The sequence below is a fragment of the Myxocyprinus asiaticus genome, chromosome 44, assembly GCF_019703515.2.
Source record: "Myxocyprinus asiaticus isolate MX2 ecotype Aquarium Trade chromosome 44, UBuf_Myxa_2, whole genome shotgun sequence".
In the NCBI taxonomy this organism is placed as follows: domain Eukaryota; kingdom Metazoa; phylum Chordata; class Actinopteri; order Cypriniformes; family Catostomidae; genus Myxocyprinus; species Myxocyprinus asiaticus.
The window spans coordinates 15,505,179-15,521,252 of record NC_059387.1 but is presented as its reverse complement, the minus strand read 5'-3'; the positions used below and the strand labels follow the sequence as shown (position 1 = coordinate 15,521,252).

At 42.3% G+C, this 16,074-nt stretch overlaps 2 protein-coding genes across 10 annotated transcripts in view; both read left to right on the top strand.

The window, feature by feature from the left end:
* The window catches only part of LOC127434082 (sickle tail protein-like), a 186,389-nt gene extending 181,411 nt beyond the window's left edge, over positions 1-4,978 (top strand). For 7 of the 9 annotated variants that reach the window (XM_051686539.1, XM_051686537.1, XM_051686538.1 and 4 more), the window contains 3 exons: positions 62-1,648; positions 2,196-2,333; positions 3,192-4,978. In XM_051686539.1, coding sequence (XP_051542499.1) covers positions 62-1,648; positions 2,196-2,333; positions 3,192-3,665 — 2,199 coding nt within the window. In that variant the 3' untranslated portion in view covers positions 3,666-4,978. The remainder of the gene's footprint in view (positions 1-61; positions 1,649-2,195; positions 2,334-3,191) is intronic. The other 2 variants (XM_051686541.1, XM_051686543.1) reach the window with 2 other exon arrangements.
* Positions 4,979-5,213: 235 nt separating this feature from the next.
* Positions 5,214-14,751, top strand: LOC127434089 (uracil nucleotide/cysteinyl leukotriene receptor-like). The gene is made up of 2 exons (XM_051686553.1): positions 5,214-5,629; positions 13,243-14,751. The coding sequence occupies exon 2, from the start codon at positions 13,273-13,275 to the stop codon at positions 14,221-14,223; it is 951 nt and encodes a 316-aa protein (XP_051542513.1). The 5' UTR covers positions 5,214-5,629; positions 13,243-13,272; the 3' UTR covers positions 14,224-14,751.
* The last annotated feature ends 1,323 nt before the right edge of the window (positions 14,752-16,074 follow it).

The window sequence follows — 16,074 nt, the reverse complement described above, 5'->3', positions numbered from 1 at the left end:
CTTATGAAAACGTTAACTAATAAAAATTTCATTCTTTTTCTCCAACATTCAACCTTTTAAGGTCATCTACTATGTCACAGCTCAGATCTCAGCTCAGAAGGGGACGCCATCAGCGGCAGAAGAATCAACAGAGTGTAGGGACGCAATACAGTCGCCCCCATCACAGGTGTCACATGTCAATGATTCTGACCAATCCAAAAGCCAACTGCAGGTATCCACTAAGTCTGGTGCCCTAAAGAGTAGTGCCCCAGTCAGCTCTTCTAGCTCTCTGTCCCAAAACCAGCTGACTTGTTCGGCCTCACTGAAGTCCAATCCACCCTCTCAATTGGAGGATGTACCAGGTAGCCCAACTGAAGGGAAAGTCCATGTGGTCAAGGCCCCTCAAGTGCAGGTTAGCATAGAAGAGAGGGTAGAGTCTCCAACAGTAATTTGCTCACCAGTCTCTTTTGGAGACACTGAACTCATATTTTCGAAAGCAATCCCTGTTGGGTCAGATTCAGCCATTCATAAGCCATTGGTTGGCTCCTCTAAGGTTAGGGAAAGGAAATTTGAGGAAATCGAAGAAAATTATGAAGCATTTCTAAGTCCTGATCTGTCAGGAGAAGAGCCATCTCCACCTCCACCTGATAACTTTGCCTTCATGATCACTAATACCAAGGTACAAGCCCTCTCCACTGGAGAGTACCAGCAGCTTGTCAATGCCAAGAAAGGTAGTGTGCAGACTGTAACTTTTGGCAGCAAACATCCAAGTGGTTCTGACAGTGGCTCAGCATCAGAAGGTGATGCCAACACCAACGGTCCCCCTGGTGCTGACAACACCAGTAAAAAGCCAGTTATCATCATCTTTGATGAGCCAATGGACATCCACTCAGCCTACAAACGCCTCTCTACCATCTTTGAATGTGAGGAGGAGCTTGAGCGAATGCTTGCAAAAGAAAGGATAGAGGAGGAGAGCGAGGAAACTGAAGAAGATGAATGGAATATAGGGGTGCAGGTCAAACAAAATGGAGATCCTGTACAAAGTACTGGTACAACTTCTCCAGCAGATCTCACGGACAGTCAAGCCTCAACCTCTTCAGGGAATGCAAAGCTAGATGGTAAGAAGAAGTTCAAGCTAAAGTTCCCAAAGAATCAGCTTGCAGCATTAACGCAAGCCATTCGCACTGGTACCAAAACGGGCAAAAAGACTCTGCAGGTCGTTGTTTATGAGGATGAGGAAGAGTCAGACGGAACTGTCAAACAACACAAAGAGACCAAGAGGTTTGAAATAGCTTGTTCCAAAAGAGAGTCCTCAAAATCTAATCCCAAGGAACCAAACGGCCGAACCGATGAGATTCGCAAGAGTACTTACAAAACCCTTGACAGTCTTGAGAAAACTATAAAACAGTTAGAGAACACAATTAGTGAAATGAGACCAATATCTTCTGAACACACAGAAAACTCTGAGAATCCTGAAACGAAGGACAGCAAGGTTGGAGAGAGTTTAAGGCACACAGAGAAAGGACCATCTCCCAAAAACTTGGTTCCCATGTCTTCTGCAGCCAGCAGAGGTCCTGGTCTCCGAAAGAAGGCCAAACCACAGCTTCTTCCTCGACCCGCCATCATACCAACTGCAGGGGTCTCGGTTACACCAGTTCCCACTCAACAGGTCACTCTCTAGGTCCCACAGCTTTACCAAAGACTGTGGGTCTGTCCCTCTCCTCTTCCTCACAATTCCACCCTAACCAGTGACTTCTAGAGATCCTTAACCTCTCCTATGGAGGAGGGGACCCTCTGTGGGATCTAAACTTTTGTAACCCTTTCACATATTTTTATAAATATGTTGTATGTTTATTTCTGGAGTGGATTTCCATGGATAGACCTCTGTGTGTTCAATGATGGTGCTCTAACCTTGGGTTAAGGTCACCAAAAACTTTAATGGTCTTAGAATCTCATAATGTTCTTGTATCTGGTTCTTTGATGTGGGATCTAAGGCAGTCCTTGGCAAAAAAAAATAAAAAATTTCCTGGGCTGGTTTGCATGCTTCCTTATCTCTCTCTCTTTGGTACACATATTCTAAAGTGTCATAGTGATACCACAGATATTTTGTGCAGGCTTCGGCCTTTTTAGTTTGCAAACCACCTCCAATATAGCTATTTTTGTTTCTTTCTTTTTATTTTTTTTTCTCTTCTGTTTGGTTTGAATCCCTTTTGCAGAATGCCAGTGTGGTCTCACCTACTAGTCGGATGCCGGTGCCTGTTTCTGCCAAGGCGAGGCAGCAACCGGGCACCTCAGACAAAGAGAGGGCAACAAAACAGCAAAAGCTACAGGACTCTCAGAGGCAATTCCGCCAGGTAGTCTTATTGTAGGACCACTTGTCCTGTCAGAAAAAGAAACACACCTAAATACAAATTGGATGAGAGGAATGTTAGTTCTTGCAGGGCTTATGTTGAGAGGGAAAGGAACTAACAAAGAACCTGATCATACCGAAAAAACTGTTCTTTGGCAAAAGCAACTGTGCTGAACATCATGTTTGAACTCTTGACGTTGTCTCTTGCTACATTTTTCGATGGGCTGTGACTGAAGGCAACTGACTGTTATTTCATAATACCATCAAATGCTTCTGCATGTTTGCTTTGCTTGTGGTTTTGGTGCTGTAATATGTGACAAGAAAGATAAAACTGAAACACCACAGCCACTGCTTACCTAACACAATTGACCCCACTGGATGCTTATTAATACCCACTGACATCTAATCCCACTCACTCCAATGCCTGTGACACTCCAACTTCCCCTGCAAACCAGGATGTTTCTATACTAACCACCCCCCCCTCCCCCCCCTTCCCATATTGTACCTCTTCCACTTTTCTTGAAGGTTCTCCTTTGGTCTTAAGTACTGGTTGGTTGCACTTAAACTGCATTACTCACTCTAAAACTCATAAGCCTTCCTGTCCCTCACCTTCCCTTACCTTTCCAACAGTTATTGTATTCAAAGTGATATTTTTGTATTTTCACCCTGAAGGCAGATAGTTTTTGTCTCTCTTGTGTAGTTTTTTAATTTATAAATGAAGTTTATGTCTTTGATAATCTCTTGTGTTTAATTGTAGATCCCAGTAGTATAATTTTAAACATGTTTAGAGATTTTAATCATATTCTAATCACGAATTCACTCATTGTTGACAATCAGTGTGTTCTGGCGTCTTTGTTTGCAGGCTAACGGAAGTGCTAAGAAATCTGGAGGAGATCCCAAATCCACTTCTCCTACCATGCCTGCTTCTAAAATTCCTGCTTTTTCCCCCTTTAGTGCAGTGAAAGGCTTGTCCCAATCTGATTCTACTAATAATGTAAATTCTTCCTCTTCTTTATCTGCTAGCAAATCCTCCATCCCTCCACCTCGCTCCAGTTCCGCCTCCTCTCATATCCCCTCCCTCTCTAATGGTTCTCTAAAATTTGCCCCTCCCACTCACAGCACTAAAGGCCTCTCTATTCCCACACAGACACAAAATGGTCGACCTTCCACCTCTTCTTCCTCTTCCTGTTCCCACTCCCCTCTGTCCCCGACTATGTTGAGTCAGAGTGCGAAGAGTATCCGCACCATTCACACACCCAGCTTCACCAGCTACAGTCGGCCGCACAACGGTAAATCAGCTATCCCGATGGTAAACGCAGCTAAGGATGCTGCGTAGAATGCTTGGCTGCTCTGCTACCATTTGCTTATCTCTTAAAGGGACAGTACACCCAAAAATGAAAATTCCATCATCCTTTAGTTGCTTTTGTGCTGTTCTGAAACCATATGATCTTTTTTTTTATTTTTAAGTGGAAAGCAAAAGGAGATGTTAGTCAGAATGTTAGCCTCAGTCACCATTCGCTTTTATTGTAAGGAAAAAAAGATGCCAAACATTTTTTGTGTTCCATGGAAGAAAGAAAGTCATACAGGATTGGAACAATATGAGTAAATGATGACAAAATTTGCATTTTTGGGTGAACTATCCTTTTATGGGTGTGGTGTCACTCCTGATTTTTAATTGTGTTCATGAGTTGTTTTTTTAACTGGTAATACTGTTGTATCATGTGTTCAGAGTGAACTGTTTTTTATTTTGACTTTGCTTATTGCATGTCAACATTTGTTCACATTACATTATTTTCTCTGTTCAACTGAATGATCATAATCCATTATTATACGTGTTTTAAACTTGAATCTCTGCATATTCTCTGGACTGAATCATGATGGCACACATATAATGCTAAACTATATCCTTGAAAAAACTAAAAGAGATCTCGCAGAGAGCAGGCTCTTGATTTAGGATTTTACAGAGCACTTCATTTAAAAACAATGAATATTTATTTTTCATAAAAGTTGAAGAGACTTAAAAGAAAAAAGTATTAATGAGTGAATATACAGTATAGAATTATGTAAACAATGTGTGATTAAATGATTGTAGATTATTTTCATTTTTACATTCTCTTTTTATATCTTTTTCTCATGCACTGTCAATGTCTTTAAGATTTTTTATTTTATTATTAAAATAAGTTTTGCAACAAAAAAAGTTACTTCTTTTCAGTTGTGCCTATTTGCCCAAGTTGTTTGTAGACACATCCTTGTTAGACACTACATGTGCATTTAGAATAGTTTGTACCCAGCTTAACCTACCCATATTTAAAACTCCTTGATTTGCTCAATGTTAAATTAATGAATATTGATGTCTAAATGTAAACTAAAAATTGTAGTGATTGACAAAACTGCTCTGAACGACCCATGTACAGTATGTACTGTTACTTCTCTATTTCAGAGATTGTCTTTTGTTTTGTCTTTATTTCTATGCATGCCTATATACAATTTTAGAAAAGAGAGAATGTAATAGAAGAATATCATGCTTGCACAGATAGATTTTGTAAATAAATATGTTTCCTTTGGTTTTGTATTGCTTTAACTGCAGAAGCAATCTGTGCAATAGAGTGTAGCTGTAAAACAATAAAGTTGCTGCATGCTTGTCATTTACATGGCCTTTGATTACTGAAAAACTGTTCAAAAGGAAACAATGATTTTTCCACTGCAACTCTGCAAGTCCTATTAAATATTCTGGCATATACAGTAGTTAAACTGACTTCTGATTTTTTTATCTTTAAACTTGCATAGAAATGACATTCACTACAACACTGTGAACTGTGTTCAGTACCAGTCAAAAGTTTGGACCCTCCTGAATGAATGTCTTATTATCTTAAATGTTGAACATAGTTTTGTACACAAACTTACTGTAAGTGGTACCTATGCATACCTAAACTGTACTGTACAGTAAATTTGAACTAGAATATGTCAAGTTTTGTTAAGTTGTTATACCTACATTGGCCAAATTAAGCAGAAATAGGTAATCATTACATACGTCAGATAGAGACCAGTAGAGGGTGATGTTAATGTTGTGGATGGGCTGATTCTGTGTTAAAGATATTCACATATCTGTGCATGTTATGCCTGTCTGATAACTCCTCCTATCTTGCTGATAAAGTGTATGACTAAAGGAGGAATCAAATAAAAAACTGCACAGAGTGAAATTGTCAGTCGAGTCTGAGAAATCTGAGTTGGTCTGTTGCCAAAGTAGGTATTTATCTAAGTCATTGTGTTGGCTTCTGAAGAAAGTTTCTCAACCTGATTGTAAGTACCCATCATACTACAGTATTTTCAAACAAGAATACTACTGCTAATAATATTTTTTGATTATATTGGTTAATGTAGTTATTTGAAGTGGGTGGTGGTGTAAAATAAGTTGTCTGTTGACATTTTACAGTACATGCATTTATCTTATTTAATATTTATTATTTATTGAGATTATTGCTTTAAATTAGTTGAAGTGAAGTGTATGTTCCTAATTTGAATTGAACTTGTGGTAAATGGTTAATAAAATATAAGCTTTTTAACTTGTGCGTATATATATATAGATATAGATATAGATATAGATATATATCTGGAAAAAATTAAAAGACCACTGAAAAATTATCAGTTTCTCTGGATTTACTATTTATAAGTATGTGTTTGAGTAAAATGAACAATGTCAAAGTACTCACAACATTTCCCCCAAAATAAATAAATAAATAAATAAAATACTGTAATTTAGAGCATTTATTTGCAGAAAAAGATATCTGGTCAAAATAACAAAAAAGGTGCCGTGGTTTCTGACCTCAAATAATGCAAGGAAAACAAGTTCATATTCATTTTTAAACAACACAATACTAATGTTTTAACTTAGGAACAGTTCAGAAATCAGTATTTAGTGGAATAACCCTGATTTTCAATCACAGCTTTCATACGACTTGGCATGCTCTCTACCAGTCTTTCACATTGCTGTTGGGTGACTTTATGCTACTCCTGGTGCAAAAATTCAAGCAGCTCGGCTTTGTTTGATGGCTTGTGGCCATCCATCTTCCTCTTGATCACATTCCAGAGATTTTCTGTCAGAAAGGGATGAGGCAAATGACCCAAGTGGAGGCAATGATCAGTTTATTCAATAAACACAGCTAGGCTGGTAAAGCTTCAGGGGAACCCAGCACTAACTGCAGAATGGAGATGGATAGTGTGTTCGTAGGCTTGTGGGACCAGGGTCTCAAAGGGACTGACAGCGATTGGAGGAGCCCGGCCAGAGGCTGACAGGAAGTCATGTTAGAGGCACAGACAGGGCAAGCGGACATGTAACGCCAAACATCCTGCGCTAGCAACGGCCACCAGAATTGCTGTCTAATGAGCGCCTGAGTACGAGTAGCCCCTGGATGACAGGCGACGTTGGACGAGTGAATAACAGACCCGTTGGGCATCCAGTGGGTGAGGTGTTGTTTCGCAGCGCAGAATAGACTTTAGACTCCACATCCCAGGACCCTATGCCCTCCACCCGGGAGGCGGGGAGGATGGTATCCAGAGGGGTGGTGGAGGTCCCGACTTAAAAACATCGGGATAGGGCATCGGGCTTGATGATTTTGGAGCCTAGACGGTAAGATAAAATAATGTAAAAACGGGTGAAATATAGCATCCAAAGAGCCTGTCTGGAGTTAAGATGTTTAGCTCCGCGGATATACTCCAAATTCTTGTGGTTAGTCCAGATCATGAAAGGTACCCCCGAACCCTATAACCAGTGACGCCACTCCCCCAAGGCCAACCTGACAGCCAACAATTTCCAATTACCGACGTCATATTTCCATTTGGCTGGGGACAGGCGGTTCCGAGGAAGAGCGTTGTGACAGAACAGCACTGACCCTGACTTCTAACGCATCCACCTCCACCACAAACTGACGTGACTTTTCTTTCAATTTAGAAAACACAGCTTCTGCCCGCAAGGACCAACAGAACTTGGTATGGGTGGAGGTGAGATCAGTTAGCTGACTGAAATTTCTAATGAAATGTCAGTAAAAATGAGCAAACCTCAGAAACCTCTGCTAAGACTTGCAGGAGTCTGAGGTTGGCCAATAAGAAACCGCTTTGACCTTAACCGGGTCCATGCGCACTCCCTTAGACGAGATGATGAAACCCAGGAATGGAACCAATTGCGCACGAAAAGCACACTTCTCTACCTTAACAAACAGTCAGTTCTCTAGCAGTCGCTGAAGCACCCGCCTGATGTGCATGGTCCTCGATATTCTGGGAGAAGATCAGAATATCATCAAGATTAACAAAAACAAATCGATCAACCATGTCCCAAAGCACGTCATTCACGAACCCCTTGAAGACAGCAGGGCTGTTGACCAATACGAACTGCATGACCGAATATTCAAAATGCCCCCTATGGGTGTTAAAAGCTGTTTTCCACTCAACGGATGCCCCCTGCAAGAGTTCAAAAGCTGAAGACATCAATGGCAAAGGAAAGCTATTCTTCACCGTGATGTAATTCAGCCCCCGATAATCAATACAGGGTCTAAGCGAGCTGTCCTTTTTCTCCATGAAGAAGAAAGCCGCCCCTGCAGGGGACGAGGAAGGATGGATGAGACCGGCTGCCAGAGAATCAGTAATATATTTATTCATAGCCTGCCACTCACACATAGCCTGGGAGAAGAGAGCAAATACAACCGACCTCATGGAGGAGAAGTACCAGGGAGCAGATCGATTGTGCAATCATACGGGCGATGAGGAGGAAGGGTCGCAGCGCGGGACTGACTGAACACCAACCCAGATCATGGTATGCCACAGGTACACCGGATAAATCTGCTGGTTCATCCTGAAAGACACACAATACTGGACAGGAGAGACAGTAGAGTTAAGACAATGGCAAAGACAATAAGGACTCCAGGCAAGAACAGAATTGGTTGACCAGTCAAAGTGTGGATTGTGTGTTACCAACCATGGATGCCCTAGTACCACCAGTGCAGAGGGAGAGCAGACCAGCAGAAAGAAGAGTTGTTCCGAGTGGTTACCTGCAATGAGGGTGAGCTGCTCCGTGGAATGGGTGATGATGTTCAGGGGTGTGCTGCTAATAGAATATGCCGTAATGGTTTGACCAACTTTACCACTGGAATCTGCCACCTGGAAGCCGTGGCAGCATAAAGGAAATTTCCTTCCGCTCCGAAGTCCAACAGGGCAGAAACAGAATGACTGGTCGTTCCATGTTGCTGCCGGGCCGGGAGAACAGCTCGTTGTGCTGGGTTTTTGCTCATTGGAGTTGGGCTCACCAGTAACCCCTTGTCTACTGATGAGTGTGGGCTTTTACTGGGCAACTGGCGATGACATGACCTGGACCAGAACAGTAGAGACAGAGCCCCCTGGACATGCGGTGCTGTCTCTCTTCTGGTGATAAGTGTGTCCTCCCAATCTTCATGGGCTCCATTTCGGGTAGCTGCTCTGAAACCCCAGTCGCAGGAGTGGGAGGATGGTAACAGTCTGCCGGCTTGGGAGGCGAGGAGCGACATCGGCTGCGTCAGAGTGTAAGGCGCTGGTCAACCCTAATGGCCAGACCGACCAGGTCATCGAAGCGGGAAGGCAAGTCCAAGGTGTAAATATCATCATGGATTGGATCAGATAAGCCATGCAGGAACCGATCCCACTGGGCCGCCTCATTCCAGTCGCCAGACGCGGCGAGGGTGCGGAACTCAATAGCATAGTCTGCGACAGAGTGGTCACCTTGAGACAAACTGGACAGAAACCTAGTGGCTTCACATCCATGTACAGATCCAACAAACACTTGAAGAAGCTCCGCTGAAAACTCCTGGAACGACGAGCAGTAAGGATGGTGACTACCGCAGTTCCCCGCTGGTCGGCCCTCCCGATCAGAAGCGTGATGACGAAGGCAACCTTAACTGCCTCTGTGGAGTATGTTGAGGGCTGCAGCGAGAAACAGAGTGAACACTGTGTGAGGAATGTGTGGCAGGACCCCGCCTCACCTGAGTATGGAGGTGGAGGATTGACACGGGGCTCAGAGCATCCGGTGCTGGGGAGAATTGCCAGGGCCGGTGAAGAAACCTCAGCAGTGGAGTCGGAGTCATGAGGCTGACGGAGTTGTGGGAGTCGTTGAACCAGTGATGTGTGTTCCGCTATCTGAGACGCCATAATTTCAATGCCGCAGTTGGAGGCGGTGATCTGGTCCTGCTGGCGACCCAAAAACACTCCCTGTTGAGTGAGCGTGGTCCACAGGTCAGTCTCCTCCACTGGATTCATTGTGGCTTAATTGTTCTGTCAGAAAAGAATGAGACAAAAGATCCACATGTGGAGGCAATGATCAGTTTATTCAATAAATACAGCTAGGCTGGTAAAGCTTCAGGGGAACCCGGCACCAACTGCAGCATGGAGATGGATAGTGTATTCGTAGGCTTGTGTGTGTAGTGGAAGTGTAGTGTAGATCCTCGAGGAATCCTCTGTAGAGTAGTATGTTCGTAGGCTTGTGTGTGTAGTGGTTGTGTGTGGTGCAGATCCAGTGCAGTGAGGTATCGTTGAGGGAAACTCAGAAGAAGCATCAAGAGAGGTGAGGCAACAGACTGAAAGGTTACCACAATCCCGGCGCACACAGCGCAGACTGGCAACCAATACAGAGGACACAATACAGGATATACTAGGGCAGAGAGAGAGAGTGGTAAGTAACAAGATTCAAACAACAATCGAGCGTCGAACACAAAACAGAGTGAGGTACATATAGACGGGGAACTAATAGTGATCAGGTGCCGCTCACTCGCAGCAAGTTGGAATGATGTTACCATGGAAACAATCAAGGAACCCATGGCAACGCTGATTACGCGAGCCAGCATCACCTTAATCAATATAGATAACATGTAATCACAAATTGGAACAAACCAGCGGACTCACTGAGACCGTGACAGTTTTCAATGGGGTTCAGGTCTGGAGATTGGGCTGGCCATGACAGGGTCTTGATCTGGTGGTCCTCCATCTACAACTTGATTGACCTGGCTGTGTGTCATGGAGAATTGTCCTGCTGGGAAAAAAATTCTCAGAGTTGGGGAACATTGTCAGAGCAGAAGGAAGCAAGTTTTCTTCCAGGATATCCAGGATAACATAATGCGGCATGATTCATGCGTCCTTCACAAAGACGAATCTGCCCGATTCCAGCCTTGCTGAAGCACCCCAGTTCATCACAAATCCTCCACCGAATTTCACAGTGGGTGCAAGACACTGTGGCTTGTAGGCCTCTCCAGGTCTCCGTCTAACCATTAGATGACCAGGTGCTGGGTAAAGCTGAAAACTGGACTCATCAGAGAAGATGACCTTACTCCAGTCCTCTATAGTCCAATCCTTATGGTCTTTTGCAAACCTCAGCCTGGCTCTTCTTTGCTTTTTATTGATGAAGGGCTTTTTTCTAGCTTTGCGCGACTTCAGCCTTGCCCCTAGGAGCCTGTTTCGAACCGTCCTTGCCATGCACTTCACCCCAGCTGCCGTTTGCCATTCTTTTTGTAGGTCACTTGATGTCATCCTATGGATGTTGAGTGACATTCGAATGAGTTGACGGTTATTCCGGTCAGTGGAGAGTTGTTTACGCCCTCTGTCGATATGTGGCTTTGTTGTCCACAATGTCTGCTGCTTGACCTTGTTCTTATTAACTGCCATCTTTGAAAGGTTAAGGATGGAAGCAACCTGACGCTCACTGTATCCCTCTGCCAGTAAAGCCAGAACTGAACCCTTCTTTGCCTCACTGAAAACTTTTGGCATGGTCAGTCATTATTTTTTATTCCAATTACTTTTGAAGTACTACTAACACTGTTTTTGCCATCCAGCTGGTCCTACAGCTGGATTTATACTTTACACGTTTTATACGTAAAATAAGATTTGGTACAGGTGATCACCTAATCAGTACCTCATGAAGTTGAATGAGGTGTGCTTGTGTTAGAATTCAACAGACACTGGAATGGAATGGCTGCCAAGTAATAAGTAAATAACATTTACTATCTCGTTACAATGGCACCTGTCAAGGGGTGGGATAAATTAGGCAGCAAGTGAACAGTCAGTTCTTAGATTTCATGTGTTGGAAGCAGGAAAAATGGGCAAGCGTAAGGATCTGAGCGACTTTAACAAGGGCCAAATTGTGATGGCTAGATGGCCAGCAGGTCTTGTGAGGTGTTCCCGGTATGCATTAGTTAATACCTACCAAAAGTGGTCCATGGAAGAACAACCTGTGAATTGGTGACAGGGTCATGGGCACCCAAGGCTCACTGATGCGTGTGGGGAGCGAAGGCTAGCCCGTCTGTTCTGATCCCACAGAAGAGCTACTGTAGTACAAATTGCTGAAAAACAGGGGCGGATTTAGGCATGGGCGAAATGTCTGGGGTAGCATCTTAATGGCAGCAACAAAGGGCACCCTGAAGTCCACCAGCCATGTCATCTCCAACCATCCACAACCCCCAGCCCCGGTCAACAACTTTTGTTAGTGGGGTGGGGGGGGCCGAAGGGGGTTTCGCCCAGGGTACCACACAAGCTAGAACTGCTACTGCTGGAAAACTTAATGCTGGCCATGATAGAAAGGTGTCAGAACACACAGTGCATTTCAGCTTGCTGCCTATGGGGATGCGTAGCTGCAGACCGGTCAGAGTGCCTATGCTGACCTCTGTCCACCTCTGAAAGCACCTACAATGGGCACGTGAGTGTCAGAACTGGACCATGGAGCAGTGGAAGAAGGTGGCCTGGTATGATGAATCACATTTTTTTTAGATCATGTGGATGGCCAGGTGCATGTGCACCATTTACCTGTGGAAGAGATGGCAGCAGGATGCACTATGGGAAGAAGGCAGGCCGGTGGAGGCAGTGTGATGCTCTGGGCAAAGTTCTGTGGGAAACCTTGGGTCCTGGCATTCATGTGGATGTTACTTTGACGTACCAACTACCTAAAGATTGTTGCAGTTCACGTACACACCTTCATGGCAACGGTATTCCCTGATGGCAGTGGCCTCTTTCAGAAGGATAATGCGCCCTGCCACACTGCAAAAATTGTTCAGGAATGGTTTGAGGAACATGACAAAGCGTTCAAGGTGTTGACTTGGCCACAAAATTCCCCAGATCTAAATCTGATTGAGCATCTATGGGATGTGCTGGACCAACAAGTCCGATCCATGGAGGCCCCACCTCGCAACTCACAGGACTTGAAGGATCTGCTGCTAATGTCTTGGTGCCAGATACCACAGGACATGTTCAGAGGTCTTGTGGTGTCCATGCCTCGATGGGTCAGAGCTGTTTTGGCTGCACGAGGGGGACCTACACAATATTAGGCAGGTGGTTTTAATGTTGTGTCTGATCGGTGAATGTATATATATATATATATATATATATATATATATATATATATATATATATATATATATATATATATATATAGTTATTTGTCTTATTTTTTACAGTCATGACAATAATATATTCTTAGAAAGGTTTTTTAAAACCAACGGCCATACACTACATTCTGGAACAAAATTATATCACTGAAACCTTTGTTACCTGTGTGTAATCTTATAATGTAAATACATAATATATAAGATCCTACTACTGAAGAAAACAAATACTACCACAGGCATGTTTTTGACCAGATTATTGTTCTCCTACTAATTGTGTTATTCATTGGTAGTAATAATAACAATGTTATATATCATAGATAATACAAAACATATAATGTAAAAAGAACTTTAAGTTCAACGAAATATGGTGAAATGTAATATTGTAAGACAAATTCTTAGGGACGATTTCAAAACCAGTGACAAATACTGTGCACTTATTCATTGTCATTGTGTGGAGTTTTTGAGAAAATGATCTTGCAGAAACCTGTCTGAGACTTATCTGATACCTTGTGCTTCTCCACACAGCAACTCCGTCTCAAAGTGTAGACCTGAACTATGATAAATCACACTGTGGAAGGGATTTACCAAAGCTCTCATGTGGAAAACGCCCTCCTTGCGACATTCTACATTGTCATCTTCGTCCTCTCAGTTCCAAGCAATGCCCTTGCACTTTGGGTGTTCTGTTGCCATGACAACCACAACACTCCTTCCAAAGTGTTTCTGAAGCACCTGGCCATAGCTGACATGTCTTACGTCTTGGTGCTCCCCATGCGAGTGATCTACCATATGTCAGACAGTCACTGGCCTCTTGGGGAGGGGGCCTGCTGCGTGGTTGGCTTCCTGTTCTTTGTCAATCTCTACTGTAGCATGTATTTTATGACCTGCATCAGTCTGGACCGTCTGCTGGCTTGTGTCCTGCCACACAAGACTCGGAATCTTAGAAGAAGCTGGAATGCCAAAGTGGTCTGTGCAGTTCTGTGGATTATGGTGATCATCTCCATGGTGCCTGTCCTTTTCTCCAGGAAACAAGTAACTAGACAATTAACGAATTGGAATGTGACAGTGTGTGAACAACTGTACATTGAAAAATCATCCAATCGTACTAGTGCAGTTGTGTCCACTGCTGTTGCTTTTGTGATACCTCTGGTTACCTTATCAGTTTCTTATATTCTCATATTTTGCAAAGTCAGAAGAATGACTTTTCAAGAAAGGATGCCTGCCCAGCATAAGGCTTTGAGAATGATCATACTAACTGTGGTTAACTTCTTGATTGCCTTTGTGCCTTACCACATCCACCGGTTTGTCTTTATAATTCAGCTGTATGGCATGTCAATATCAGAATCAGAAAGGCATCTGTTGTATTTGGGAAATCGCATTACCTCAGCTTTCACATGTGTAAGTGGTGTGTTGGACCCTGTCATGTACTTTTTTCTGGCTCGAAATTACCAGAAGACACTTCTACATCTCTGTGGTAGAAACCCCAAAGAGGAGCAATCCAATACATGAACACAACCCACATCTTACTCTTACCGGTTAGTCCCAGACATACCTAGAGAGTATCTGCAAGCCATGTTCTCAAGGATGACACAAAAGTCAAAGTGGAAAAAGTATGGCTGAAAAACAATAGCTAAGGTTCAACTCCAAATTCATTCAGGTGCTTATTGAGTTCTATTTATTAGTTTCTACTCATCAGAAAAATATATTCTTTGGTATTTAATTTTAAACACTCCCCAAAACTCATTTTAGAAGAATTTTTTGGAATATTTATTACTTTTTGAGAGAAAATGTTTGGCTTCACTGGGTTGGAAAAGATTAGGACTAACTTTCAATTTGGGGTCAATAAGGTTTCAATTTGATTTCTTCCACAGCAACTCTGTCATATGACTAGACATTTGACATTGACAATGTATTACATTTTTACATGTGATTGGAGGAATATCCCATTTATCTAACTTTTCCTTGTTTGTTTTAACAATTTAAATGATCATTATTTCTTCAATGTATTCTTATACATAGTTCTCTTGTTGTGCAGTTACTCAATGAACAAATAAAAATATTCTTCAATAATCTTATATCTTCTTATAATTCCACAAACATATTAATAGGAATTCTTCATAAAAAATAAAAAAAAAATGAAAATGTTGTCTTAATTTACTTACCCAAATGTTCTTCCAAACCTGTATGACTTTGTTTCTTATGCGGAACACAAAAGGGGTAAAAAAAAAATGAATATCCTGTTCACCTGTTCAATACAATAGAGCTGTTCAGGATATGGTATAAAAACCTGGAAGAAAATTAGCATTTTCGAGCCATAGGTTCCCTATGGGTGGCTTCAAAATTCACGTTCGAGGTATGATTGTCTGTTATTTATGTTCTAGAACAAATCATCCAAACATCTTTAAGTAATATTTACCACAGACCTTATTTTACTCATAAATACAAAACTGCCATTATAAAAACCAATAGGAAATTCCTGGGGGATCCCATGGCGAATTAGCCTTCTGGGTTCGCCTACAAACTGACATCACGGCTGAACAACTCTATTCACTCACATCAAAACTTAAAAAAGGACCCAAAAGTATCATAAAAAGTAGTTCAGGCATCTCCTGCATCATATTTCAAGTCTTTTGAAGACGGTTTCAGTGAGAAACAACTACATTTTTGGGTGAAAATCTTGACGTCCTTTCCACATTCATGGGAGCAATGAGAGTAGCCCTTTCACAGTGGCTCATGTGTTCACAACGCAGGTTCTCACATGTGAGCTTCTTACAACTGCCATTGTATTGCATAGAGGAACTGGGACAGTGGCATGTGGTGGACTTTTAAAATGAAGAGGCAGAGTCCAGCTCAGGGTATTTTTTACTTTTTTTTTTTTTTTTTTTTACAATTCCAGTTCCTATTTCAGTTCCAGTAGACATTTGCATAGCTTTCAGGTTAAACCCATACAAACCTGGAATCTGATTTATTACAACATATGATGTAGGAAAGTAGGCCTACATAGAAACATATAATGTAAAAAATCACATACTTGCTCAAAAATGCGACATCATATTAACAAAATACTAAAAATGGCTGTTGTCCTGTATGTAACACATATTTTCCTTAAATCAGAGTTCATTATCCTATAATTTGTATAGGTAATATACATTTATTCCCAAACAAAATTAACTTTATGTTAATTGCCATATATCAGATTTCTGTACGGGAATGCATCTGAAATACCTTTTTACCAGGTTTCATGAAGGCATGTGCTGCCACATTTAAGAGCAAGCACTCAAGTGGCTCACTCGCACACCATTTCATGTTTCAAGTCTTTTCAAGATCATTTTGATTTGGAATGGACCAAAAGTGCTGTTG